General features: G+C 46.6%; 1 protein-coding gene across 3 annotated transcripts in view; it reads right to left on the bottom strand.

Moving 5' to 3' along the window:
* ACACB (acetyl-CoA carboxylase beta) overlaps window positions 1–25,968 on the bottom strand; it is a 164,603-nt gene that overhangs the window by 2,514 nt on the left and 136,121 nt on the right. For all 3 annotated transcript variants that reach the window (XM_021922881.2, XM_031650731.1, XM_021922882.2), the window contains 15 exons: window positions 21,102–21,224; window positions 20,410–20,679; window positions 19,152–19,249; window positions 16,725–16,845; window positions 14,414–14,524; window positions 13,386–13,529; window positions 12,196–12,316; window positions 10,289–10,385; window positions 7,346–7,442; window positions 6,599–6,734; window positions 5,056–5,233; window positions 3,262–3,374; window positions 1,347–1,501; window positions 485–655; window positions 240–376 (listed from right to left, as the gene is read on the bottom strand). In XM_021922881.2, coding sequence (XP_021778573.2) covers window positions 240–376; window positions 485–655; window positions 1,347–1,501; window positions 3,262–3,374; window positions 5,056–5,233; window positions 6,599–6,734; window positions 7,346–7,442; window positions 10,289–10,385; window positions 12,196–12,316; window positions 13,386–13,529; window positions 14,414–14,524; window positions 16,725–16,845; window positions 19,152–19,249; window positions 20,410–20,679; window positions 21,102–21,224 — 2,072 coding nt within the window. The remainder of the gene's footprint in view (window positions 1–239; window positions 377–484; window positions 656–1,346; window positions 1,502–3,261; window positions 3,375–5,055; window positions 5,234–6,598; window positions 6,735–7,345; window positions 7,443–10,288; window positions 10,386–12,195; window positions 12,317–13,385; window positions 13,530–14,413; window positions 14,525–16,724; window positions 16,846–19,151; window positions 19,250–20,409; window positions 20,680–21,101; window positions 21,225–25,968) is intronic.

The following is a 25,968-nucleotide window of genomic DNA, read 5'->3' as shown; positions in this document are numbered from 1 at the left end:
CTGCCCCACCCCGGCCACCGGGCTGGGAGACCGGGCACTGGGGAGTATGGTATCTTTACTGGGGGCCAGGTGGGGGCCCAACCCCAAACTGTGGCTTTCAGCACACGACCCTGGCCCTGAGGCCCTGGGACTGCACAGTGTGGCGGGTTCAAGTGGCTGCCTAGGAGTGGGCAGCGGGGGGTCAATGCTGGCTCGGGTCCTTGCCAGGAGCCTGGGAAGCAGGTGTGGCGGCCACTCACCCTCGGATGGTCTTGAGGACAGAGTCGTGCTTCAGGTACGTGATGTTCTCACGGATGGTGGAGCGCGGGCCGTCCTCCACCTGCCAGTGCTGTTCTAGCCACTGCACAACCACCTGGTTGTTGTCCCACAGGTAGGCCTGGGGAGGGGGCAGAGGATGCCTCAGAGAGGTACCCAGCTGTGGGCTGGCTGCCTCAGCCCCCAGCACCCTCTGTGCCCACCGGCCTCGTTCTCACGCCAGGCCCACCTTGACAGCCCCCTCCGTCTCCACGAACCACCGGCGCAGCATGGACTGGATGTGCACGTGACTCAGCTCCCCGCTGGCCCGCAGGATCTCCTGCTTGACCTGGTCCTCCAGGAGGAGGCGGCGCAGACGCCAATACAGGAAGGTGCGCGCGGTCTTCCACTCCAGGATGTCCTGCGGAGGAGCCAGGCTTGAATCCCCAGAAAGGGAAGGAGGAGATGGGCTGCTGGCTCTGACCACACCCATGACAGTGGCTGCCCGGGACTGGGCCCAGGCTCTGAGATCACTCCCAAAACAACCCAGGCAAGCAAGCTGAGGCTCAGGGAGGGGAAGGCACCTGCTCAGAGCCAGGACATCACCAGGACTCCAGACGGGCCATAGGTGAAAAAGTGTCCCCCATAAAAACCCAGCACCCACCTCTACCTCAACTGACACAAACACAGGCTTGTGTGAGGCATGAGCCAGTTGGGAGGGAGAACAATGCAGCAAGAGAACCAGTGAGTAATGGACATGGGTAGGAGGTGACTGTGGGATGTCCTTGCAATAGTGAGGGGTGGGGTGAATGCTGGACAGGAACAATGATTTCTACCCCTGGTCCAGGTCCAAACTGACCGAGCCATCAGACTTTGTTGCTTATTAGAATCTCTTGGGGATTTTAAAAATCATGACTGCCAGGCTCCTGTCCAGGTGTTTGGATTTCATTGGTCTGCAGTGCCATCTGGGGATCGGGATTATTTTAAAGCTCCCAGGTGACTCCCACCTGCAGCATTTGACCCATCCCAAGCCCCCCCGAGCCCAAATGTCCTCCACGTTTTGGAAAACAGGGTAGGCTCTTTGCACCCCACACGGCAGCCGTGGCTCTCACAGATATGACGCCCTTCTCCAGCATCCGGCCGGGCGTGTCGTGGAAGTCGGCGAACTGCACCGCCACCTGGTGGTAGATGGGGAGCAGCAGGTCCTCGCGAGCCTTCAGCCGGCCCTCCAGGTCCTTGCGGTCCTTGTCTGAGAGATCAGGTTCCCCTGCAGGTCAGCAGAAAGGCCAGTCAAGTCACGGAAGGTGGCCATATGTGGTGGGGTGGAGATTTTTTTTTTTTTTTGAAGGCGGCACAAATCAGGATTTGCAGGACAGGCCTTGCCTCATGAGAGGTCTGAGCTTTAACTCTGATATTACCCCTGCTGCTACACAGGCTGCTCTCAACCCCCTAGGTCCCCCAGAGTCCACTGGCCTTGCCCCCACCCAAGGCCCATCTTGACGGCCCCCTTTGTCTCAGATCAAATAGCTAGTACAGTCTCAGAAATGCACTCACAATTGCAAGACAGCATTCAACATGCAACTCTACATTTTCCCCTTCCATCAGACCTACTGTGCTTGCAGAATACTATATCAATTACTATTTTTAGTACATATTGTAAAATATTATAAGGGAATATTATAAGCAACTCTATGCCAAATTGACAACTTAAGATGAAATACACAAATTCCTTGAAACACACGAACCACCAAAGCTCACCTAGGAGGAAACAGATAACACAAATAGTCCTATATATAACAAAGTTGAATTTATAGGTAAAAACCTCTATCAAAAACAAAGAAATAATGCCAATTCTGCACAAACTCAGAAAATAGGAGCGAACACTTCAACTCATTCTATGAGAGCAGCATTACCCTGATACCAACCAAAGAAATTACATGCACACACTGTAATTAATCTTGTGAATAGCACAAGACACTGACACTTAAAATGGATATTTAAAGAGAATTACGTCTTGTGGCCAGACGTGGTGGCTCATGCCTGAAATCCCAGCACTTTGGAAGGCTGAGGCAGGCAAATCACTTGAGGCCAGGAGTTCGAGACCAGCCTTGCCAACATGGTGAAACCCCATCTCTACTAAAAACACAAAAATTAGCCAGGTGTGGTGGCACACATCTGTAATTCCAGCTACTTGAGAGCCTGAGGCATGAGAATTGCTTGAACCTGGGAGGCAAAGGTTGCAGTGAGCTGAGATTGCACCACTGCACCTGGGCGACAGAGCAAGACTCTGTCTCAAAAATAAACAAATAAATACATAAAGAGAATTATGTCTAAAGATGACAAGTGAAACAAAGCTGTCATTCAGACAAAGTTAGTAAAATATCTTATGTCCGATTGGGAATTCTAAAGGAACATTTTGCCACCAAAATTCTGATATTCCCCATCAGCCTCAAATACTTCAATTGCTATGTTTTGTGTATTCTGAGACATAAATTCACGATGGCATTATATATCTATCTATATAGATAGATATTTAATGTTAAAAAGGTTGATTTAGAAATGTGAATGTCCTCCAGTCATGGTGGCTCATGCCTGTAATCCCAGCATTTTGGGATGCTGAGGCAGGTGGATCGCTTGAGCCCAGAAGTTTGAGAGCAGCCTGGGCAACATGGCGAAACCCCTTATCTACAAAAATACAAAAATTAGCTGGGCATGGTGGTGCGTACCTGTAGTCTCAGCTACTCAGGCTGAGATGGGAGGGTGGCTTAAGCCCAGAAGACAGAGGTTGCAGTGAGTTGAGATTGCACCCTGCACTCCAGCCTAGGCAATAGAGCCAGACCTCATCTCAAAAAAACAAAACAAAACAAAACAAAGATAAATGTGAATATCTTTAAAAACCTCACAGTTATTATAGCTGTATTTTGATATTTCTTCATTTTATTTTTAACATCCTAGAAACCCCCAGCAATGGGACTGGCTGGGGCTTCCCTTGACCTCTGAGAGGTGAAGCCTTTGGGGCCCCCTTACCTAGCTGTTCGATGAGCTTCTTGTAAGCTGGATCGATCCTTCTCATGGACTTTATCAGATCTTTCTTTCGGAACTTAATCTCCACTGTCCCCTCTGGCTCCAGAACACCCCCCCTTAAAAGAGAAGAGGCAGAGGGATGGGGGTGTATGAGGCATTGCCCAGCAAGCAACGGCTAATGGATGTTGGGGGAGCCGGAGGGAAGAGAGCCAGAAGATCTGGGGGTCAGTTCTCAGCTCTTTTACCCCTACACATGCTGTGTGCCCTTGGGCGAGTCACTTTCCCTCTCTGGGCCTCCGCATCTTTACCCACAGATGTAAAGACTGAGCCAACTGTTTAAAATAATGCTTTCTGAACTCTGGAAGGCCCCTTTCGGGTCTAAGAGTGTATGACTTTTTCCATGGCAGCATAACCCTCCTGCTCTCCAGCCACAGTCCTCTCTAACTTTGCTAATTTCTGTTCTCCTAGAGGTGGGGCACTGTTTCTGATCACTTTAAATCTCACAAAAGCACCTTGAGAGCCCAGCATGGTCTTGTGTGAGCTGTCCTTCCATTTCCAACATACATTTTCTTTTCTTTTCTTTTCTTTTTTTTTTTTTTTTTTTGTTGTTGTTGTTTTGTTTTGTTTTAGACAGGGTCTCACTCTGTCACCCAGGCTGGAGTGCAGTGGCACTATCTCGGTTCACTGTAATCTCTGCCTCCCAGGTTCAAGTGATTCTCCTGCCGCAGCCCCCCGAGTAGCTGGGATTACAGGTGCATACCACCATGCCCAGCTAATTCTTGTATTTTTAGTAGAGACAGGGTTTCATTGTGTTGGCCAGGCTGGTCTTGAACTCCTGTGATCTACCCACCTCAGTCTCCCAAAGTGCTGGGATTACAGGCGTGAGACACCACACCTGGCCTCATTTCCAACATTTTTATTTACCTCTCATTCTCCCCCTCCCGCTTTTTGCTTTTGACAGCTTAGAAGCCCTGAAGAATACTATCAGTAGCTTTGAGCTTCCTGGTGGCCAGCATGAAAAGTTAGCAATGACTCCATTCAAGTGCTGCTCAGTATCCTGAGTCTTCCTGGAGGACTGACCTCAGCAGTCCCTGACAAGGGTCTAAGTGCCCTGAATGCAGGACAAGCTTGGCCCATCTGCCACCATATCATAATGTCTAGCAGAATTAACAAATGAATGAGGGAGTGAACACAGGAATGCTGTGCCTATATTTGGAGCAGAATGACTATTGAGGCCTTTACATCCTGTATAGCATGTAGTTTTCACTTCAAAGTCATCAGTCACTGTGCTGTGAACATTATTGTCATGATCCTTTCTGTAAGAATCTCTAATAAATTCCTCCTAAGGAAAGTGCCAAGGAGGTTAACTCTCCTGCAAAGAACCAGTATCCTCTCATGCAGATATTCATTCAGTCATTTGTTTAGCCAGTATTTTCTGACCACCTACCAGGAGTTAGGCACTGTGCTAGACCCTGGGATTTAAAACTGAATAAAACATTTCCTATAGGAACTCATAGCTTTGGGAGAAGCTCAGTCTAATGAGAGATACATGGCTCATCATATTTCCCTTTTCATCCTGGCTGCCAGGAAGCTCAAGTGCTTTCGGTCTTTCCTTTTTATTTTTTGATTGCAAACTTCCTTGGGAAGGAGGAGTATAAACCATGAAAGAAGAGACAACATTCCTCCACCACCCACAAGTTCCAGCCACTGCACCCCTCCATGATCCCCCAAGGTCATGGGTTCTCAAGGCTGGGAGAACAAGAAAAGGCTAAGCCAGGCTAAAGGCAACACACCCACCTGCTCTCTTTGTCCGCATACATTTCTATGCACAGCGGGTTGATGGTGGCATCTATGACTACCCAGGAGCCTCCCCGGAGCTCCGCATAGGGTGGGATATAGATCAGGATGGGCTGTTTGTATTGTCTGAGGCCATCCACGATGTAGGCTCCAAACTTCAGCACCTGATCATACATGTCTGAAAAGCAAAGCAGCCTCCCAGTTTGGCAATTTCAGGGCCCTCACTCATCCACACACGAAACCCACTGCCCTAGTTGTCCTGGGGGTCCTGAGAGAGCGAGCTCAGCTAGGAGGCTTGGAGAGCACTGGGCTGGGAGTCGGGAGCACTGATCGCTCTCTAAGTGGCCGTGTGACCTTGAACAGGTCATTCACCCAGTATGGGCCTCAGTGACCTTATCTGTGAAGGCACAGGGAGAAACCAATCTCTAGGATTCTTTCCAACTGGAATTGAGATGCCCTCACCCGTGACTGTCCCCGCCCTGCTCCACCATTTCCAGCAAAGAAAACCCTCGCTAACAGTCACACTGATCCTTCCCCAATGTGCACAGGCAACATGGCCCTTATTTCCCACCAAGACACATTTCTCCAGGTCCCCAGGCACCCTGCATGAAAACAAGAATGCAGTAATAACAGCACTGACAATCACACTGCATGCCAGCAATTAGCTCATCAGACCTTTACCTCAGCCCTCTGAGGTTGGTCCTGTTCTTAACCCCCTTTTACTAAGGAGGGAAACTGAGGCTCAGTGATGTCTCCCAGCTAACAAGGACTCACAGCAGGTCTGCCTGCCTCCCATCCAGCTCTGTCCTCAACACCCCAGTGGTCTAACAGCCACTCTCTCCCAAAACATGCTTGGTGGCTTAAAAAGTCCTCACACAATTGTAAGGTCACATGAGGCTCAGAGCCGCTTTCTGCAGAGGGAAGGGCGGACAAACATCCTCCTCACCTTGCCAAATGGAGAGGTGCCTGCCCAGGTCACCGGACAGCTCCTGGGGCTGCCCCAGTCATGAGGCTGGACCTCATGGTGTGACCTCTAGAAAGTCACACTTTGCCTCCAACCCTCAGTTCCACATTTTTTTTTTTTTTTTTGAGATGGGGGTCTCACTCTGTTATCCAGGCTGGAGTGCAGCCTCAACCTCGTGGGCTCAAGCAATCCTCCCACCTCAGCCTCCCAAATAGCTGGGACAATAGGCATGCGCCACTATGCCCAGCTAATTTTTTAAACATTTATTTTATTTTTTGTAGAGACAGGGTCTTGCTATACTGCCCAGGCTGGTCTCAAACTCCTGGCCTCAAATGATCCTTCTGCTCTGGCCTCCCAAAGCACCGGGATTACAGGTGCCTGCCACTGTGCCCAGCAGTTCCTCATCTTTAAAGCAGGGTGGTGGGGCACCTGAACAGTCTTTTGTCCTCAGGGTTGTTGGGAGACACAGCTAAGATGATGATGGGCACAGACTAGGACATGAGCGTCACCACCCAGAGGGTGCTGTCCTGGGTGCTGACCCCAACGCTTTGGGGTAACCACAGGCAGGGAGGGGCTTACCTTTCATGCCACCGGAGAACCCCCTCCAGTTGGCAAAGATCATCAGGGGCAACTTCTCCCGGTTGAAGTCCTTGATGGCCTGGGCGGTTTTGTAGGCTGAGTCTGGGAACCACACCTGCCCTGCCTGCTGAATTATCTGGAACACAGAGCTGTGGGGATCAGATGCCTCTGCGCAACAGCAGCCCAGGACACAGGGACGGCTGCCGCAGCCTCGCCCTGGATAGCAGGCGATCTGATCTGTGCTGGCCCCAGCACCAGAGCCAGGGCTCAGAAGGATAGAAGCCCCATCTCCTCGGCTCAGGACCAGGCTTGACCCTCCCATTGCAGCCCAGCAAGGTTCCCGTGGCCCTCATTTCCAGGCTCTGAGGGGTGCCGAGCTCGTCCAGGTCACACTGAGCTGGGGGAAAGCTGGCCCTGGGACCCGGCCCTCTGACTCCTGAGCTCTTCTCAGTCTGTGCCCTGGCCTAGTACAGAAACAGCAACAGGGGCAGGGCAGGAGGCGGGAAGGGTTTCTAGGGACCTTTATCATCTGCTGAGGAAGAAGCAAGAAGGTGCAGCCCTTTATGCAACCCATAGAGAAAGTGTCAGAGAAATAGCCACTAAGCCCCCCCAGGGCCAGGGACTGCACTGGGTCCCCTGCTTCTCCACCTGAGCTGGCAGGGCAGGGATGGGACCCCCATGCCCAGGACCCACTCTCAAGACAGTACTGCTGGCTGAACCAGCAGCCACAGCTCCTGGCCCCCTCACCTTGGCCTCAGAATCCAGGTTGGCAGGGTCTGCAGGGACCACCACCTCCACAGTCCGCGTCTCCACAGCAATCACTCCCACGGGAATCCCCCCAAGCCTGGAAAACGAGCACTGGTGAGCCAGACCCTGGGCAGCAGCACCCCAGACGCATTTGGGGACCTCTGGGTGTGGGGGTGAGGGTGTGTGGAGGAGAATGTTCTTTTTAATCTGGCGGATTATTTTATTGGAAGGCAAAGAAAAAGCCCCAAAATGGTGAGAGCCTACCAAAGGTAGCAGACCTATTGGTGCCCTTTTTGGGGCAAGAACCATCAGAGGAGGGCTGGGATGGTGTGCGGCCTGGAGCAGCATGAGCCACTAGAACTTTCCGTGACGAGGGCCACGTTCTCCATCTGCACTGTCCAATACAGGAGCTGTGGGCTGCACGTGGAACGTGGCAAGTGTGAGGAATTGAACAGGTCATCCTCTGTCACTTTGACTTAGTTCAATTTAAACTGAAGGAGGCGGGCATGGTGGCTCACGCCTGTAATCCTAGCACTTTGGGAGTCTGAGGCAGGAGGATTGCTTGAGTCCAGGAGTTTGAGACCAGCCTGGACAACATAGTGAGACCCTGTATCTGCAAAAAATAAAAAAATTGGCTAGGTGTGGCGGTACACACCTGTGGTCCCAGCTACTTGGGAGGCTGAGGTGGGAGGATTGCTTGAGCCCAGGAGGTCAAGGCTGCAGTGAGCAGTGATCATGCCTCTGCAGTCCAGCCTGGGTGACAGAGCAAGACCCAGTCTCGAAATAATACTAATTATAATGAAACTAAAGAATCACATGTGGCCAGCAGCTACTACACTGGACAGCATAGGTCTAGACATCAAGTTGCACTTGGGAAGGGCGGAGCGATGTTGAACTGGACAGAGACTCAGCTCAGGGGATGCCATTACATCAGTTACTTGCTACTGAACTGTGCATCACTACATGGTTCTCATTTACCCCACAAGGCAGGGGTTGGGCAGAGCAGTCTTCAAAGTGTTTTCACATGGAAGGTGGAATGGATTTTTTTTTTTTGCTTTGCTTTTAAAAATATAATTTATTTTATTTTACTTTATTTATTTTGAAGATGGAGTCTCGCTCTGTCACCCAGGCTGGAGTGCAATGGCGCAATCTCAGCTCAATGCAACCTCCGCCTCCCGGGTTCAAACAATTCTCCTGCTTCAGCCTCCCAAGTAGCTGGAATTACAGGCGCGCACCACCACACCTGGCTAATTTTTGTATTTTTAGTAGAGACAGGATTTCACCATGTTGTCCAGGCTGGTCTAAACTCCTGACCTCAAGTGATCCACCTGCCTCGGCCTCCCAAAGTGCTCGGATTACAGGGGTGAGCCACTGCACCTGGCCAGAATTCATTTTGTTAATAAGTAACATATATTCATGCTAGAAAGACAGGAAAACAAACGTTCAAAAAAAAAAAAAAAAAAAAAAAAACTTGAGTCACCCCACATTACCATACTGTTAGCATTTTCATCTATTTCCTTCTAGTCTTTTTTTTCTGAACAGTTAGAAGTTCAACATATTTCGGAGACTTTTGGATACTGATGTCTTTTTCACTTGGCATCATAGAATGAGCAATTTCTTCCCTTAACATTAAATATTACGAGGAGCTCAAGCAATCCTCCCGCCTTGGCTTCCTGAGTAGCTGGCACTAGAGGCGTGTGCCACCACAATCACCTGATTTTAAAATATTTTTCGTAGAGATGGGGTCTTGCTATGTTGCTCAGGCTGGTGTCAAACCCTTGAGCTCAAGTGATTCTCCCGCATTGGTCTCCTGAAGTGCTGGGATTACAGGCATGTGAGCCACTGTGCCCAGCTGTACTTTATTTATTTATTTATTCATTCATTCATTCATTTATTGAGACAGAGTCTCCCTCTGTCACCTAGGCTGGAGTGCAGTGGTGTGATCTAGGTGTGCTGCAACTTCCGCCTCCTGGGTTCAAGTGATTCTCCTGCCTCAGCCTCCTGAGTAGCTGAGATTAAAGGCACCTGCCACCATGCCCAGCTAATTTTTGTATTTTAAGTAGAGATGGGGTTTCGCTATGTTGGCCAGGCTGGTCTTGAACTCCTGACCTCAGGTGATCTGCCTGCCTCGGCCTCAAAGTGTTGGGATTACAGGCGTGAGCCACAACGCCCAGCCCTGGATGTACTTTAGTATTTATTGCCCAAGACGGAAATGACAGCAGCCAGTCCCACTTATGGAGTATGTAGGACATTTTAAGTGTTTCACCTATGTTATTGCATCTAATCATCACAATAATCTTTTGGGGTAGAATTATTATCCCTATTTTACAGATGTGGAGGACCAGAGAGGGTGAGTGATGGAGATGGGGCTTGGCCTCAGGTCCAGCACAGAGCCTGGACTTACAGCTGCGACATCGTACCAGGAACCTGAGTGATAAATGATGAGGATGCAGCTCTGGTCTCATTATAAGGAGGAACTTTCAGGCAGGTGGAGCTGTCCAAAGAGATGGTGGAGGCTACAAGGCTGAAGGGTGAGCTGCCCAGCTCGGAAAGCATGCAAGTATTTCAGTCTCCCACCAACACTGGCATACAACAGGGCTCCTGTCCATGGCTCCCCTACAGTGGAATTCAGAGTGCCAGTGTCTGTGAAGTTTTCTGAGGAGAGCACGCAAGGCCACCTCTGATGCCCAGTGGAGTTGTCAGCCCTCGTGGCCTGGGGACTGATTACAGGCAGGAGTCCCCGGCCTCAGGAGGAGGTTGGCTGAGATACCTTCTAAGGTCACACACAGACACTCCCGAAACCATCCCCCAGATTGGTTTTTTCTTTTAGAAAATCCTGAGGCCCAGAAGAAAACTGCCCCTGGAGGTCCGTGGTCTCACACCTGGGGGTCCCAATGCCTGGGGAGCCAGACATGGGCAGCCTGCTCCCGTCTTCATGATTACCTTGCTCGTCCTGTCACCACGGTCTGCGCCCAGGGTGCCATGATTTCCTTGAAACTGCCATGGTCAAAGAATCCGCTCTGCCACGTTCCCTTCAGCGCTGTGGGCAGAAGGGCAGAAGCCCAGGCTGGAGGGCCAGGTGGCCGGGGGCCCCCAGGACACGCCTGGCTGCGTAAAATCTCCCTAAGGACAGCCTGGCTTTAACCTCATAGCCCAGATACCCCTTTCTACCTGCAACCACACAGGTCCCAACCCCTTTCCCCCTTCCCAAAACACCTCAAAAGACAAACAAGCTGCAATAAATATACCAAGTCAAGAATTCAGTCCACACGGAGTATCTGACTACCATCCACAGCCAGCCACTTCCAAACGTGCTGAGATTCTAATCACAGTCTCTGCCCTCTCTTCCAAGGATGCAGAGAGTGGACAGATACCTCCGGAAGGTGGGATTTCAGGAAGGGACCACCTGCCCCGAAAAACTCATCCCTCACCTGCTAGCTGCTGGCTGCAGCTTAATAACCACTTAATTGGGAAAAAAGTTTCAATTTCCCAGAGAGAGACAGAGAGAGAATATGATGATGTCAACAACAGCTATTGGTGGGAAGGAAACGATGACTTAAATCCATGCAACAGCATAAATGGCTGTGGCTCTGACCAGGAGGCACAGCCAGAGTGGGAGGCGTCTCAGGCGTGGGAGGCCCGGCACCCAGGCATGCAACAGCCCAACTTCAGCATCTGCCGAGGACTGGCCTGACAGTGAGAAGCTGAACATTTTTTAATGGAGATAAGCAGTCCCCTCTGTGTTTACAGGCCAGAAAGCCCAAGAGAAATGAAAAGAGAGAGAAGGAAGCCACAGGGCTCCTTGCACTGGCCGGAGTCTGGCACGCTCCCGAGGGTCACCTCTCCTGCGTTGCGCTGCCGAGGAGCAGCCAAGTCTAAAGGCAGCAGCATGTGAAATTCTAGATTTGGGATATAGTGACAGGAGCAGCTCAGCTTTCCTGTTGTGTTCTGGTTGCTCAGAATGAAATAATATACCTCCAAGAGAGAAACTCATCCCTTTCAGAGAAAAGGAGAGAATGTGTATATGCAAAAATATGTGTGCATGTGCATGTGTGTTCACGTGTCCACGTGTGTGTGTGTGTGTCTGTGTGTGTAGGTATAGAAGAGGCCAAATTGGCCAGGCATAGTGGCTCATGTCTGTAATTCCAGCACTTTGGGAGGCTGAGGTAGGCAGATCACTTGAGGTCAGGAGTTCAAGACCAGCCTGGCCAACATGGTGAAATTCCGTCTCTACTAAAAATACAAAAATTAGCTGGGTGTGGTGGCAGGCACCTGTAATCCCAGCTACTCAGTAGACTGAGGCAGGAGAATCACTTGAACCCAGGAGGCAGAGATTGCAGTGAGCCAAGATCATGCCACTGCACCCCAGCCCGGGCGGCAGAGCAACACTGTCTCAAAAAAAAAAAAAAAAAAAAAAAGAAGAGACCAAATTACCTATCCTGTGTAAACTCACAGAGTTCCTTTGTAAGAGAGACCGAAAGACAGAAAGATGGAGTCTTCTCTTTGAAACTCTGATGTTTCAGCACTGAATTTTCTACTGATGAGACAGTGGAGCAGTTAGAGACCACAGAGCATGGAGCATCAGGGGAGGGAGACCACGATCACCATTGCACCCCACCTCCATCTATTAGTTCCAGAAATTGGAGGCTGTTTCCACCCCTTCTGGGTCAATGGCTGAGGAAAAGCCTGGAATAAAATCTCCATTTCTCTGTTCTCCCTGCATTTGATTTCAGGTGTACCTCTCTGGGATATGAGAACAAATATCAAGCCTTCTACCTAAGTGCTCCTTTGTCTCAAGCCCTAGAAAGAAACCCAAGACGAGGTCCTAGGCAAAATGCTTTAGAACTTACTTGGGTGAGGCCTTCCTGCAAGCATCCACCGGGGGTCGTAGGGAGCTCTGGATGGGAGGAATTCAATTTCTCTGTCAATGGGGTCACTGGGTGTGATGATAGGGACAGGGCTGTGATTATCCTAAAAAAGAAAGCCAAGTCTCTGACTCAGTCTGTGGTGCTTGTCAATAATGCCTCTGATCAGCACTTTGCTCCTCTGACTATGATTATGCCTGGTTATGCACCAATATCCCCTCCCTAGGGCTCCTGAAGCCACTGCTCTGATTGGAAAATGCCAGATAAGGACTGGCCGTCCCCTGGATTCTTCTGAAATCTAGTTTATGAACTCCTGAGTGTGCTTCCCGGTTCACATGGCATCACTGATGCCGGGAAGTTGAAGAAACACAGGAAAGGGTTGCTACTGTTATATATGGTCAGAGAGGAGGAAAAACATCTTAAAAGAAAGAAAAAGAGAAAAAGAGATTGGTTGCAGAGAGTGGTAACAGATGGCATGCAGATGGGGAAAAGGGGCACATGGGAATACAAACTGACATTTGTGACTTGGGGTTCTTGGCAGAAGATCTGGAATGACCTGAACTCTGGAAACCCAACCTCTCAGAAATGATTATAATAAAGAAAGACAACCTCACTCATTTGTAAGGAACGTTACAGTTAACCAAGAACTGTGCCCACTATTGTCCCCTTCTTACTTTGGTGAGGACCTATCAAATGCTGTGCTCTAAATATCACTTCACTTAATCGTCATGATAACACCATGCGTTAGGTGCTATTATTATTCCCGTTTCACAGATGAGGAAACAGGCTCGGAAAAACTTAGGGACTCTCCCAGTGTCTTATAGCTACTAAGGAGGAATCCAGGAATCAAATCCAGCCTGATTGTAAAGCTCGAAGACTCAGTATTGTTCAGCGCTGCCTCTTGTCAAGAGGCAATACTACGTCTTTCTAAAGGATCAACAGCTAGCATCCTTACAATGGCATTAGTGCCACCAAAAGAGCAAAGGACAGCTAGTATAGGGCTAGGCGTCAGAGAGAGAAGAAAGAAGGAGTAAGAAAAATCAACCCCAGCCACATGTGCAGTGCTTCCTCCTCCCCAGCCTCCCACACCACCCAGGAGGTCACAGGGACACAATTAGCCCGTGAGCTTGATGATAGAGTCTTCCAGGCTCTAAGCTGCAGGGGGAGTACTGCACCTTTGGCATATAGGACAGCCACTCCAGAATGGTATAAACCCCCTCAAAGTCATCTGGCACCGTGATGTGGGAAACGCCATTGTAATGCATGATCTGAACGCCACCCAGCTGGTTGTTGGATGTGTAGACCTCTCTTCCCAGGACCTGCTTTGACACAACATGGTTAGCAACGTCCTGCATGGTGCAGGGCTCTACCACCTGTTTGGAAATCATCTCAGCACTTCTCAATCCTGGCTACACATTAGAATCACCCAGTGGATTTCAAAAATCCTGAAGCTCAGGCTACATTCCGACCAATTATATCAGAATCTATGAGGCTGGGACCCAGGCATTAGTTTTTGTGTTTTGTTTTTTAGTTGCTAGGTAATTCCAACATGGAGCCTAATTTGAGAACCGGTGATGCTGCTGACTGCTACCTTGACCATCTCAAAAGCAAAACCCTAGAGTTTCTGATTCAGCAGGTCTGCGGCAGGGCTTGAGGATTTGCATTTCTAAAAAGTTCCCAGCTGATGCTGATGCTGATGCTGATGCTGATGCTGATGCTGTTGGTTCAAGAACCAGACTTGGAGACTTGGGCTGGGATTTGAGCAGACATTAAGGATAGAGACTTTTCAACATGGAAAATGTTTTAATACAATGAGAATAGTAGAATACAAAACTGTGTATCCACTATAAATTAGCCACATAAAGACAGAAGATGACAGGGAGCTATACCAGAATGATAGAAGCTGCAAAATTACTTTTCTGGGGGGTCCTTTTCTAATTTTCTGCAATGCGTTATGGCACTTTAATAATTTCTTTTAAAATATCAGTAATACAGGGAGTTAGATCCACCGGAATAGCCTAAAACTATTTTTTTTTCCTCATAAGGAGCCCAGATAACTGCAAATAGGAAAAAAAGAGATCTTGCATCAGTAGGAATGAAACTGGTTTCATATTGAGAAAAATACCTGACCAGAGACCAACGAGAATGTTAAAATGACTCCTGCCCCCAAGGATCCACTCCACACAGGCCCCTTTTTCGTCACCTTGTTGAGAGCACTTGCTCCCGTGAGGATGATGTGAGAGTTCTCCACCTGGATCACTCGCTGGCCCAGCCTCACCAAGTAGGCCCCGATCCCAAGGGCTCGGCAGGTCACCTGTGGAGAGAGGAGCCCTTCTGAATTCTGGAGAGGGGTGAGGGACCCACCCCCACAGCAGCGAAGAGTCCAGGAACCTGCTGGGCCCAAATGGAAGTTATGTTTTCACCAACGGCAACCCAATTTGAAGCCAAACCTCAGTAGAGGCAAAAGCCACTACTTCGGGCCACTTTATTGAGCTTGGATTCCTATATGGAAGTAACATGGTTAACAAAGACTGCCGTAAAGACAAGCAGCAGACACTGAACACTTCAGATCTTAAGAGGCTTGTGTGTAGCTCTTCTGAGCTTGGGCATTCATGGGCCATTGCAGCCTCTTAACAACCAAAAGTACACCTAGGAGTGCATGTAAAAACCAGTGAAATCCAAGTAAGGTCTGTACTGAGTTAACAATATTGTGCCAGTGTCGATTTGCTGGTTTTGATAATGTACTAGGGTTATGTGAGTGCCATGGGGGAAGGGGGGTGAAGGGTACTTGGAAATTCTCTGTACTATCTTGTAACTTGTGGTGGGTCCTAAATGACTTCAAAGTAAAAAGACTGTACATATAAGCTAGAAAACAAGCCCAAGGAAGATGCCTATGACCAACATTTACCACCTTGGAAACTGAAGATTCAACATTGCATGTAAAAATAAGGCCTTCCAAGGCAGTTTATCATTAAAGAGCGCGATTACTCCTGCTGCTGCTGCTGCTGTTAGAGTAGGTAGGTCGGCAGACATGAGCAGGGCAGGAGAGGAAGGCAACCATCAGGTGATAGTTAGGCAGTTAGTTGTTAAAGTGTCTCACTAAAATAATAATTGGTCACAGCTGGCTCCAGGGACAGGCCGGCTCCTGATAGATGGAAAACACTTGAAGCTAGTATCAGTAGCTTCCCAATCAGATCTCGGTTGCTGGGCAGGTGGGCTCAAGCATGCACACCAAGAGGCAAGCTGGCAGAGTTTATCTGCTACGTGACCGGCTTCTAGGAACACTTGACTGGTAAGGGAAGAAGGCCTCCAGTGAGCATGCACACAACTTCAGTAAACACACTGCATGCGGCCCTCCTAAGTGCTGGTAGGCCACTTGCATGCAGACAGCCCACCCCAAGGGAAGAAACACAAACCCTAGAATCAAGCCAATGCATAAAAACCCAAAAGGGTCAGATGAGGCACTTAAATCTCTCAAGTTGCCTTGCTTGGCTCTCTTCCGAGTGTACTTCATTTCGTTCTTGCTCTAAAACTTTTAATAAACTTTCACTCCTGCTGAGAAACTTGCCTGGGTCTCTTACTCTGCCTTAGACCCATACAGATTCACCACCACCAACACCACCACCACCACCACCGCCACCACTACTGCTACTATTGCTAGTACTAGAATTACTACTAGTACTACTACTACTACTACTACAGTACTACTATAGTACTACAGTAGTACTACTACTAGAAACAGAAAACATCTTTGGAAAGACCATGGGGATGGGATGGGGACTACTCCTTATACGCCAGTTAAAGTCAGATAAAAGTTCTTCTAAACATTCAATACCTTTAAAATAAGATGAGATCAGACCCTGATTCAAACAAATCACTAGAAAAGGGTATTTTGAGACAACTGTTAAACCACACTGGGTTCCAGTGATATTGCTGATTCTGTTGGGTGTAATATTTGTATTTCAGTTATGTTTTTAAAAAGCAGGGGAAGAGAGTGGGAGTCCTTATCTGTTAAAGATCTACCCTTACACTTTGGGAGGCTGAGACGGGCAGATCACGAGGTCGGGAGATCGAGACCATCCTGGCTAACATGGTGAAACCCCGTCTCTACTAAAAAATTCAAAAAACTAGTCCCAGCTACTCAGGAGGCTGAGGCAGGAGAATGGTGGAAACCCGGGAGGCAGAGCTTGCAGTGAGCTGAGATCCGGCCACTGCACTCCAGCCTGGGCGACTGAGCAAGACTCCATCTCAAAAAAAAAAAAAAAAAAAAAAGATCTACACTTAAGTATTTGTGGATGAAAAGACATAATGGGAGCTGGCTTTAAAATACTGTAAAACAGGGTGCAGGGGATGGGGGTGAGATTGAGGAAATAGCAGTGGCACGGCATGTGGTAACTGTAGGAGGTATGTGATGGGCACATGGAGTTTATTATTGATTCTCTCTAATTTTGTGACTATTTTAAAGTCTCTATAATGGAAAGTTGAAAAGTAAGAGAAAATAGAAGAGGACTCACCAAGCTAATGGTGACGATCTCTTCGTAAGCCAGAGAGGACTCCCCAGCAATCATGCCTGAGCCCCTCAGATTCTCCACGCCCAAGCCATCATCCTTCCCGATGATATCCGTGATCATGTATCTTCAAAAGCAAACACAGGTTAAAGGCTGGGCTCTAGCCCAGAAAAATCCAAGGTGGATGCATTTTCCAAGGAGGGACTGACTGGGCAGCGAGGTGAGAGACTGGAAGCAGACAAAGCATCCAGAGGCAAAATGAAATTGGCATCTAGGACCCTCACAATGGGTGCTGAGATTTCTAAAAGGGCAAGTACAGAATCAACAATCATCACCCTGCTCTGTAATCCCAGCACTTTGGGAGATCGAGGTGGGCAGATCACTTGAGGTCAGGAGTTCGAGACCAGCCTGACCAATATGGCGAAACCCCATCTCTACTAAAAATACAAAAGTTAGCTGGACGTGGTGGCACATGCCTGTAATCCCAGCTACTCGGGAGGCTGAGGGAGAAGAATAACTTGAACCTGGGAAGTGGTGGTTGCAGTGAGCCAAAATTGCACCACCGCACTCCAGCCTGGGTGACAGAGCAAGAATCTGTCTCAAATAAATAAATAAATAAATAAATAAATAAATAAATAAATCATTCATCACCCTGCTCCCATCTGTGAAAGGAAAATAAAAACTAGGACCACGATTCACAATGCCAAAAGGAACAATTTAAGCTGAAGCTGAGTCGTGCAAGCTGCCTTTCCTTTCGTTCCTTTTGTAAGCAGATAGATACAGATAAAAGGTGAAATATCTCCACAGGTCGTTCCTTTATGTCCGCCTTATCTTATAGAAAGTGCTGACTTACTGAGCGCAAGAAGAATACATAACTGACTTCCCCTGCCTGCGCCTTTTCTCTTGCAACATGTGATTACCAGAACTTCCCTCTTTCCCCTCCAGCCTGCTTTTCTCCTTTAAATACTGAAGGCCCCCAAATCATCTTTGAAGAAAGGCACAGGCCACAGATGGTTCCTATGATTCCGTGTCCTTTGCCTCTGGATGTGTCCTTAACCTTGGCAAAATAAACTCAATGGATTGAGACCTGTCTCAGATACTTTTTGGTTTACACAAAAAAAGATGTCTGCTTGTGCAAAGGCTGTCTCAGTGAAATGTCACCCTCAGCCCATATTCCTCCAACGGTCTCAGAGAGATGGGGGTACACAGAAGAAGCCTGTTCACAATCAATCAATCAAAGATTTCAGGGCCACATAATAAGCATGAGAAACACTGTCCAGCCAGTCTCTGTTAGAGATTCACAATGCACTTTAGCATGTGTGATGGTTAATATTGTCAACTTTAGGATGCAAAGTATTGTTTCTGGGTGTGTCTGTGAGGGTGTTGCTAGAGGAGATTAACATTTGAGTCAGTGGACTGGCAGAGGAAGACCCACCCTCAATGTGGGTGGGCACCATCCAATCATCCAGCTGCCAGCGCGGCTAGAAAAAGCAGGCGAAAGAAGGTGGAGTAAGCTGGCTTGCTGAGTTTTCTGGCTTTCATCTTTCTCACACTCTGGATGCTTCCTACCCTCAAACATCAGACTCCAGGTTCTTCAGCCTTTGGACTCTTGGACTTATGCCAGTGGTTTGCCAGGGGCCCTCAGGCCTTTGGCCACTGAAGGCTGCACTGTTGGCTTCCCCACTTTTGAGGCTTTTAGACTCAGACCTAGCCACTACTGGCTTCCTTGCTCCTCAGCTTGCAGACGGCCTATCATGGGACTTCACCTTATGATCGTGTGAGTCAATTCTCCTTAATAAAGTCCCTTTCGTATATACATATATCCTACTAGTTCTGTCCCTCTGGAGAACGCTAATACAGCATGCTACAGGTACTGAGAAGGCCTGCAATAAAGATATTTATGAGATCTCATTTAACCCAGTGTTTCCCAAACTCATCTGACTATGGAATTTCCCCCCAACTTATCACTAACATTGCAAAAAAAACCCAGTCTGGGAAATCCTGAATCAGTTAATGCCACTAAGAAAAACATAACTTGTGCTGGAAAAGATAGTCAGCAGCCTTTGAATGCTCTCAAAGAACAGACCTCTCTCTGTCCCACCCATACCTTCCCAGTTTGCCAAGTCACCGCTACATCAGTTTGGTCATAAAAAGTGAGCCTGCAGCTCCCAGTAGATTCACAAGAATCCATTCTCATTCTCCCTGCATGAAGTGCTATTTTTGTGAAAGGAGTCACTCATCTTAGAATGACAAGGATGGATTCACCTTGGAGAGTATAACAAATGTTTAAGGCATCAGTGCCCCCAACAGGCATTGGTTCCCATCATACAAACACCTCCACCCCACTGGAAAATACCGCCACAAGCCCCAAGGAAAGAAGACAGCTTAAATTAACCACAAGTAAATTAAGGAGCTACTTGATAAGTTATTTACCTGGATTCTCCTCCTTCCTCGATGTGTTTACAGTGGACAGAGTTCAGGGAGCTGATTCTGGTGTAGTCTTGGGGAGTCAGGTACAGGTATTTAAATCCCTTAAAAAATATTTTAGTGAGGCTATGAATCCAGTTCCCTGCACTGAAAGCCACTGTTTTTTTTTTTTTTTTAATGTGAACATTGTAGGGATGGATGTTAATAACATGTTAGTAACATATCAATGACACATTAATACATCTCATGTAAATACCATATTAATAACATCCATAAACTGAAGTTCTGTTTTGAGCTAAGCTCTCCTCTAAGGACCATCTCATTTTTATTTCTTATTGCCAGCACCCCAACATGAAATTTTAATTTTCAAGATACACTGTTTATCCACTGTTTACATACTCTGTATATGTATATATGTTAACAACTATTTTACTGCCACCCCAAAAATTATTTTTCTGTCTTCTTGGGGGTAGTGGGCAATACCACCCCCAGAGAAAGCATGCTCTGAATGGAAAGGATGACTGTCCCCTGTCGTTTCACATCTCAGAAGGCGTGTGTTTCCCCATTCATCTTGCCTTTTACGGCAGCTGGTATCTATACAACTCCCCGAAGATTTTTTTTTTAATGGAGGTGGGGGTCTCACTCAGTTGCCCAGTCTGGAGTGCAGTGGTATGATGATCACGGCTCAGTGCAGCCTTGAACTCCTGGGCTCCAAGTGATCCTCCCACCTCAACTTCCCAAGTAGCTGGGGCTGACTACGGGCATGCACTATCATGCTCACCTAGTTTTTTTAATTAGTAGAGATGACGTCTGGCTATGCTGCCTAGGTTACCTAGGTTGGTCATGAATTCCTGGCTTCAAGCTATCCTCCCACCCAAGCCTCCTGGGTTGCTGGGATGACAGGTGTGAGCCATAATTCTAAGAACACTATGAGGCCAGGGAGTTGACACAGTCACCTCTGCATCCTCAGTGCGCACTGCATTCAGGAGCACACAGCATATATCAGCTCAGGGTTTATAGACTTCTTTCATTATTCCCGTAAGGAGCCTTTTTATATCTTTTTTTCTAATCACCATTCCCATCCCCCCCACAGTGAAATGTTAGTATCACTGATATACTGTACGCCTGTTTATACACCACATGTATACCTGTGCTTTATACATAAGTGAGATTTTTTTTCACCTCTTGCAGGTGCTAGCACTCCTATTGAAAATACAGTAGTAGCTGAGCAGAATCACCCTGCCCCGCCAGCTTCACGACGTACTTTGTGGGGGTCTTCTGGGTCCACCCAAGCCACGTGGAACATGTGTTTGATCTCCTCTGCCATGCCAATACGGGCGCCACTGTTGGCTGCCACGTAGATTTTGGGAATGCCCTCTGCCCGGGCCATCTCAGATGCCCGCAGGTACAGAAGGTCCTCCCCAGGGCCAAAGGATCCGATGCGAAAGGTGATATCGTTGCCGATGACGATCATGTCCCGTCCTTCTGGGTACTCCTGGGTCTTAAACCTCATTTTGAAGGCCACCATGCCCACCTGGCAAGGGGATGAATGCACAAGGAAAATGAGTTTGTTTCTCTGGAGGAAAACTTTTTTTAATTTTAGTTATTATTATTATTTTTGATACAGGGTCTTGCTCTGTTGCCCAGGCCAGAGTACAGTGGTGCAATCATAGCTCATTACAGCCTCAACCTTCTGGGCTTAAGCAATCACCCCTGCCTCAGTCTCTCGAGTAGCTGGGACCATAGGTATGCACCACCACACCTAGCTAATTTTTAAATTTTATGTAGAGACAGGTTCTCACCATGTAGCCCAGGCTGGTCTTGAACTTCTGACCTCAAGTGATGCACCCACCTTGGCCTCCCAAAGTCCTGGGATTACAGGTGTGAGTTACTGCACCTGGTCCAAAAATATTTTTAAGGGGGCGACTCCAGCCAGGGGCTAGGCTCTGCTGTTACCTCATTTCCACCAGGAAGTCGGTTCATCTCCACCAGCTGGCCCTGAGAGTCCAACACTAATTCAGTGTATGTCAGGATGTCTTTGGGATACTTGTCTGGGGAGCCCCACAGTTTAAAGAGAGCCTGGGGAGAGAAGAGGAAAGAGAAAAAGCTTGAAGTCATCAGTAGGGAGGAACTATCTTTCCCAGATGGAGATGATGTCTCATGATTCCAGGGTGAATTTTGTAGTTCACTCTCTTTTCAAATCATGAAATATTTAAAGCACCCATCCAGTGGCTCTGTCAAGTCTTGATTTTTCCATAGTTGTTTAAGGTATTTGAAAGAAAGACGAGAGACGCGACTGAAGCCCCAGCTCATTCTTCCTCCCACCTCCAACCCACAGGTGACAATTCCCTTGAATTCAGTGCCTACCAGTCCTATGCATGCTTTTTTTCTATTTTCCTTCATCCTGTATGCATACATTGGAAACACACAGTATTATTTTGCACTGCAAACTTTAAATAAATAGTACCACACTGGACACATCCTTCTGCGAATTACTCTTTTTTTTTTTTTCCACTCTTGTTGCCCAGGCTGGAGTGCAGTGGCGCAATCTTGGCTCACCGCAACCTCCACCTCCCGGATTCAAGTGATTCTCCTGCCTCAACCTCCTGAGTAGCTGGGATTACAGGGATGCACCACTGCGCCCAGCTAATTTTGTATTTTTAGTAGAGATGGGGTTTCTCCATGTTGGTTAGGCTGGTCTCGAACTCACAGCCTCAGGTGATCCACCCACCATGCCCTCCCAAAGTGCTGGGATTACAGGTGTGAGCTATCACACCCAGCTGCAAAATTACTTTTTCTATTTCTCTTTGTTTGAGAGATTTATCCATATTGATAAATTTAACTCTGGTCTGCTGTTCAGATTTCCATTCTCTGTCTTTCTCTCTCTCTCTGTATATATGGAGATATAGATATAGAGACAGAAGATATAGAGACAGACAGACAGCCAGGCGCAGTGGTTCACGCCTGTAATCCAAACACTTCGGGAGGCAGAGGCGAGCAGATCACCTGAGGCCAGGAGTTTGAGACCAGCCTGGCCAACATAGTGAAACCCTGTCTCCACTATAAATTTAAAAATTAGCCAGGCACGGTGGTGCACGCCTGTAATCCCAGCTACTCCAGAGGCTGAGACAGGAGAATCGCTTGAACCCTGGAGGTGGAGGTTGCAGTGAGCCAAGATCTCGCCACTGCACTCCAGCCTGGGTGACAGAGTGAGACTCTGTCTCAAAAAAAAAAAAAAAAAAAAGATAGATGTGTACACACACACACACACACACGTTCATACACCTAGGAGTGGAACTGTAGCATTTCTGGGGCACAGGGAATGTGAAGCTTCAACTTCACTGATGTTATTGCTCCCAATGTTTTTGAATCCCTTCACAAGCACAGTAAGAACGTCTACGGACTCTTCTGCTCCATATATTGTACAGCATTTGGTCTTGTCAAGTTTTTTTGAGGGTCTTGTTGTGTCACCTAAGCTGCAGTGCAGTGGTGTAGTCATGGCTACACCTCACTGCAGCCTCAAACTCCCAGGTTCAAGTGATCCTCCCATCTCAACCTCAGTAGCTGGGACTACAGGCATGTGCCACCACACCTGACTATTTTTTAAATTTTTTGTAGAGACGGGGCTTTGCCATGTTGCCCAGGCTGGTCTCGAACTCCTGAGCTCAAGCAATCTGCCCACCTCAACCTCCCAAAGTGCTGGGATTACAGGTGTGAGCCACCACACTGGCATGTACAATTTTTTAATGTTTACTCAACTGCTGTGTGTGAAACCATATTGTGGTATTAACCTGTACTTCACTGATTATTAGTGAGGTGAGTGCCTTTTAATATGTTTATTAACCATGTGGGTTTCTTTTTGGCAAGCTTTCTGTTTATAACCCCCACCCATATTTTGTATGGTTTTGCTTTCTTTCCTCGTTGATTTATAAGCATTCTATAGATGAGCTACTTCTAATCCCCTGCTGATCATAAGGCACCAAAATGTATTCTCCCAATCTGGGACTTGTCTTTCCTCTTTTGCAGGAACAACTTTTAAGTTTTAATGTAAATTTATGGGTCTTTTCCTGTATAGCTTATGCTTTTCACTGACTCCAGGTGGCTTTAACCCTCTCAAAGTTTATTTTTGTTATTGGATGTGGCAGAGATCGAAGTTTATTTTTTCCAATCAGATAAGCAATTTCCCGAAGATCATCCCCTCATTCACAATCCCACCTCCGCATTCTATCAACATTCTATTTATGAGTGGGTCTGAGTCTAGGCTCCCTGTTCTGTCTAGTTCTGTCACACTACCACACTGTCTTAATTACTGTTGTCTTAAAATAAGGTGATGACATCTGCTAAGATGACTCCTCCTGACTCTGTTCTTATTCAAAATTGTTTTTGCTATTTATGAGCTTTTACTTTTCCATATGAATTTTAGGATCAGCCTCCAAGTTTCACCAGAAAAACTCTGGAATTACATAGAATTTATTAATTTGATAAAAACACAACACTGAATCTTCCCATCATTCGTGAGCATGGTATATCTCTCCATTAATTTAGGCTTAATGTCACTCAATGAAGTTTTAAAATTTCCTCCATAAAGATCTTAATTTTTTATTTTTTCCTAGATAAATTTATAGTCTTGTAAATGGCATTTTTTTCTCCAATTACATTGTGCAATTACTGCTAGTCTATTGCAATTACAAGTGATCTATTGCAATCGCAATTATCGATTGCAATTGATAATAATGCAATTATTTTTTGTACACTGAAATCTTATGTCTAGCAATCTTGCTGTATTCTGTAACTGCTTCTATAGATTCTCTTGGATTTCTTATAGAGACATTTAGATCATCTGCAAAAAAAAATCATCATTTTGCTTTTTTTCTTTCCTGTCTTTACACTTCATTTCTTTTTCTTGGTTATTGCGTTGTCCAGGAACTCCAGTAAAAAATGTATAACAGAAGCTGCGATAATGGACATTTCTGTCCTGTACTTGTCTTTAAAGAGAATACTTCTAACATTTCACCATTAGATTCTATTAATTTTGGGTTAATATCCTCTGTCAAGATAAATAAATTCCCTTCTATTCTTAGTTTGTTAAAAGATTTTATTATAAATAGATGCTGTCTTGTCAAATTTTTTTACATCTATTAAGATAGTTGAGTTTTTTCTTAATCTATTAATATGGTAAATACATGAATAGACTTCCTAATGTCAAATCATATAAGAAGACACAGGATAAACTCTACTTTGTCTAAACTTGAAAAAAAAAATCATTACTGGATTTCATATGTTCATATTTTATTATTTTTATGCCTGTGTTCATAATAAAATAACCAATTTCCCTTTTCCTGAAGTTCCTACCTGGGGTTAATCTTAAGGTAATAACCTGAAAAAATGAGTTAAGAAGCACTCACCTTTTAAAAACTCTCTAAACAATCTAAATACAGGGAGAACTATCTGTTTCCTAAAGGTTTGGTAAAATTGTTATAAAACTATCTGGGCCCAATTTTAAAAAACGACTAATTAATGCTTATAAGTATTCAGATCAGATTTTAATTTATTCTATAGCCATTTTTGATGAGATCTATTTTCCTTGGAAAATTTCCACTACATCTAAGTTTTCAAATGTATCAGTCATCCATAGCATTCTGCTTCTTTATCTAAAAAAGAGACAATGGATTTGCTCCTGGTTTAGTCATGTTTCTTCTCTTATGGCTCTTGAGGTCAAAGGCTAAGGATACAGACAATGACATTCTTAATCATAAGAGTTTCCACTTATTAAGCACCCACTGAATACACATACTTTTCCAACAACCTTATGTGGTAGGTACTGTTATTATCCTTATTTTACAGAAGAGAAAACTGAGGCCCAGAGAGGTGAAGGAACTTGGCTAGGGACAACAGGAAGCAAGGGGACAGATCCAGCATTCGAGCCGAGGCCTGAGTGACTCTAGAGAGCAGCTTTTCCTACTCTTCCGTATCCTCTATGCATGAGGCATGGGCACAGGTAGGAACAGATGCTTCCTGCCTACACTGGAAGGTCCCTGACCTCAGTTTCATGAACGTCATTCACAAAGCAATGGTGGGAAGTGAAGAGACATTCACATCACCAATGTCAGTGGTTCAGGCTCCTTTCAAGTCCCTATGGCATAAATATATAAAGGCATAAAAAATACTTAAAGAAAATGCACCCAAATGTTCTTTCACGCATTGATGGTGGGAAAATTACATATGAGTAAAATTTCATTTCCTTATTCTTACCTTTCCATAGTTTCCTATGTATACTTTAATCATCAGAAAAACATAACAAAATATTATTTTTTTGTTTTTGAGACAGAGTCTCGCTCTGTCATCAGGGCTGGAGTGCAGTGGCGCCATCTTGGCTCACTGCAGCCTCCACCTCCCAGGTTCAAGCGATTCTCTTGCCTGAGCCTCCTGAGTAGCTGGGACTACAGGTGCCCCCCACCATGCCTGGTTAATTTTTGTATTTTTAGTAGAGATGCGGTTTCACCATGTTGGCCGGGCTGGTCTTAAAACGCCTGACCTCAAATGATCCACCTGCCTCAGCCTCCCAAAGTACTGGGATTACAGGTGTGAGCCACTGTACCCAACCCAAAACATTATTTTTTAAGAGTAGACTAAAAATTACTCAAAGGCAGTGACCCCTCCTCTTTCCTAGAGCTACCCAGACTTCAAATGGTGCCTGGCAAGTAGTAGGTACTTACTAAATGACCATTAAAAAGACCAGAAGGAAACACATCAAAATGTTAAGCAATTTGTCATCAGAGTATGGGAATAGGAATTATTTTTTCTTTATTCCATGCTCCTTTAT

The sequence above is a fragment of the Papio anubis genome, chromosome 9 (genome assembly GCF_008728515.1).
Source record: "Papio anubis isolate 15944 chromosome 9, Panubis1.0, whole genome shotgun sequence".
Taxonomy (NCBI): Eukaryota; Metazoa; Chordata; class Mammalia; order Primates; family Cercopithecidae; genus Papio; species Papio anubis.
The sequence above is the reverse complement of the archived record's forward strand: the minus strand, read 5'-3'. Positions and strand labels throughout refer to the sequence as shown.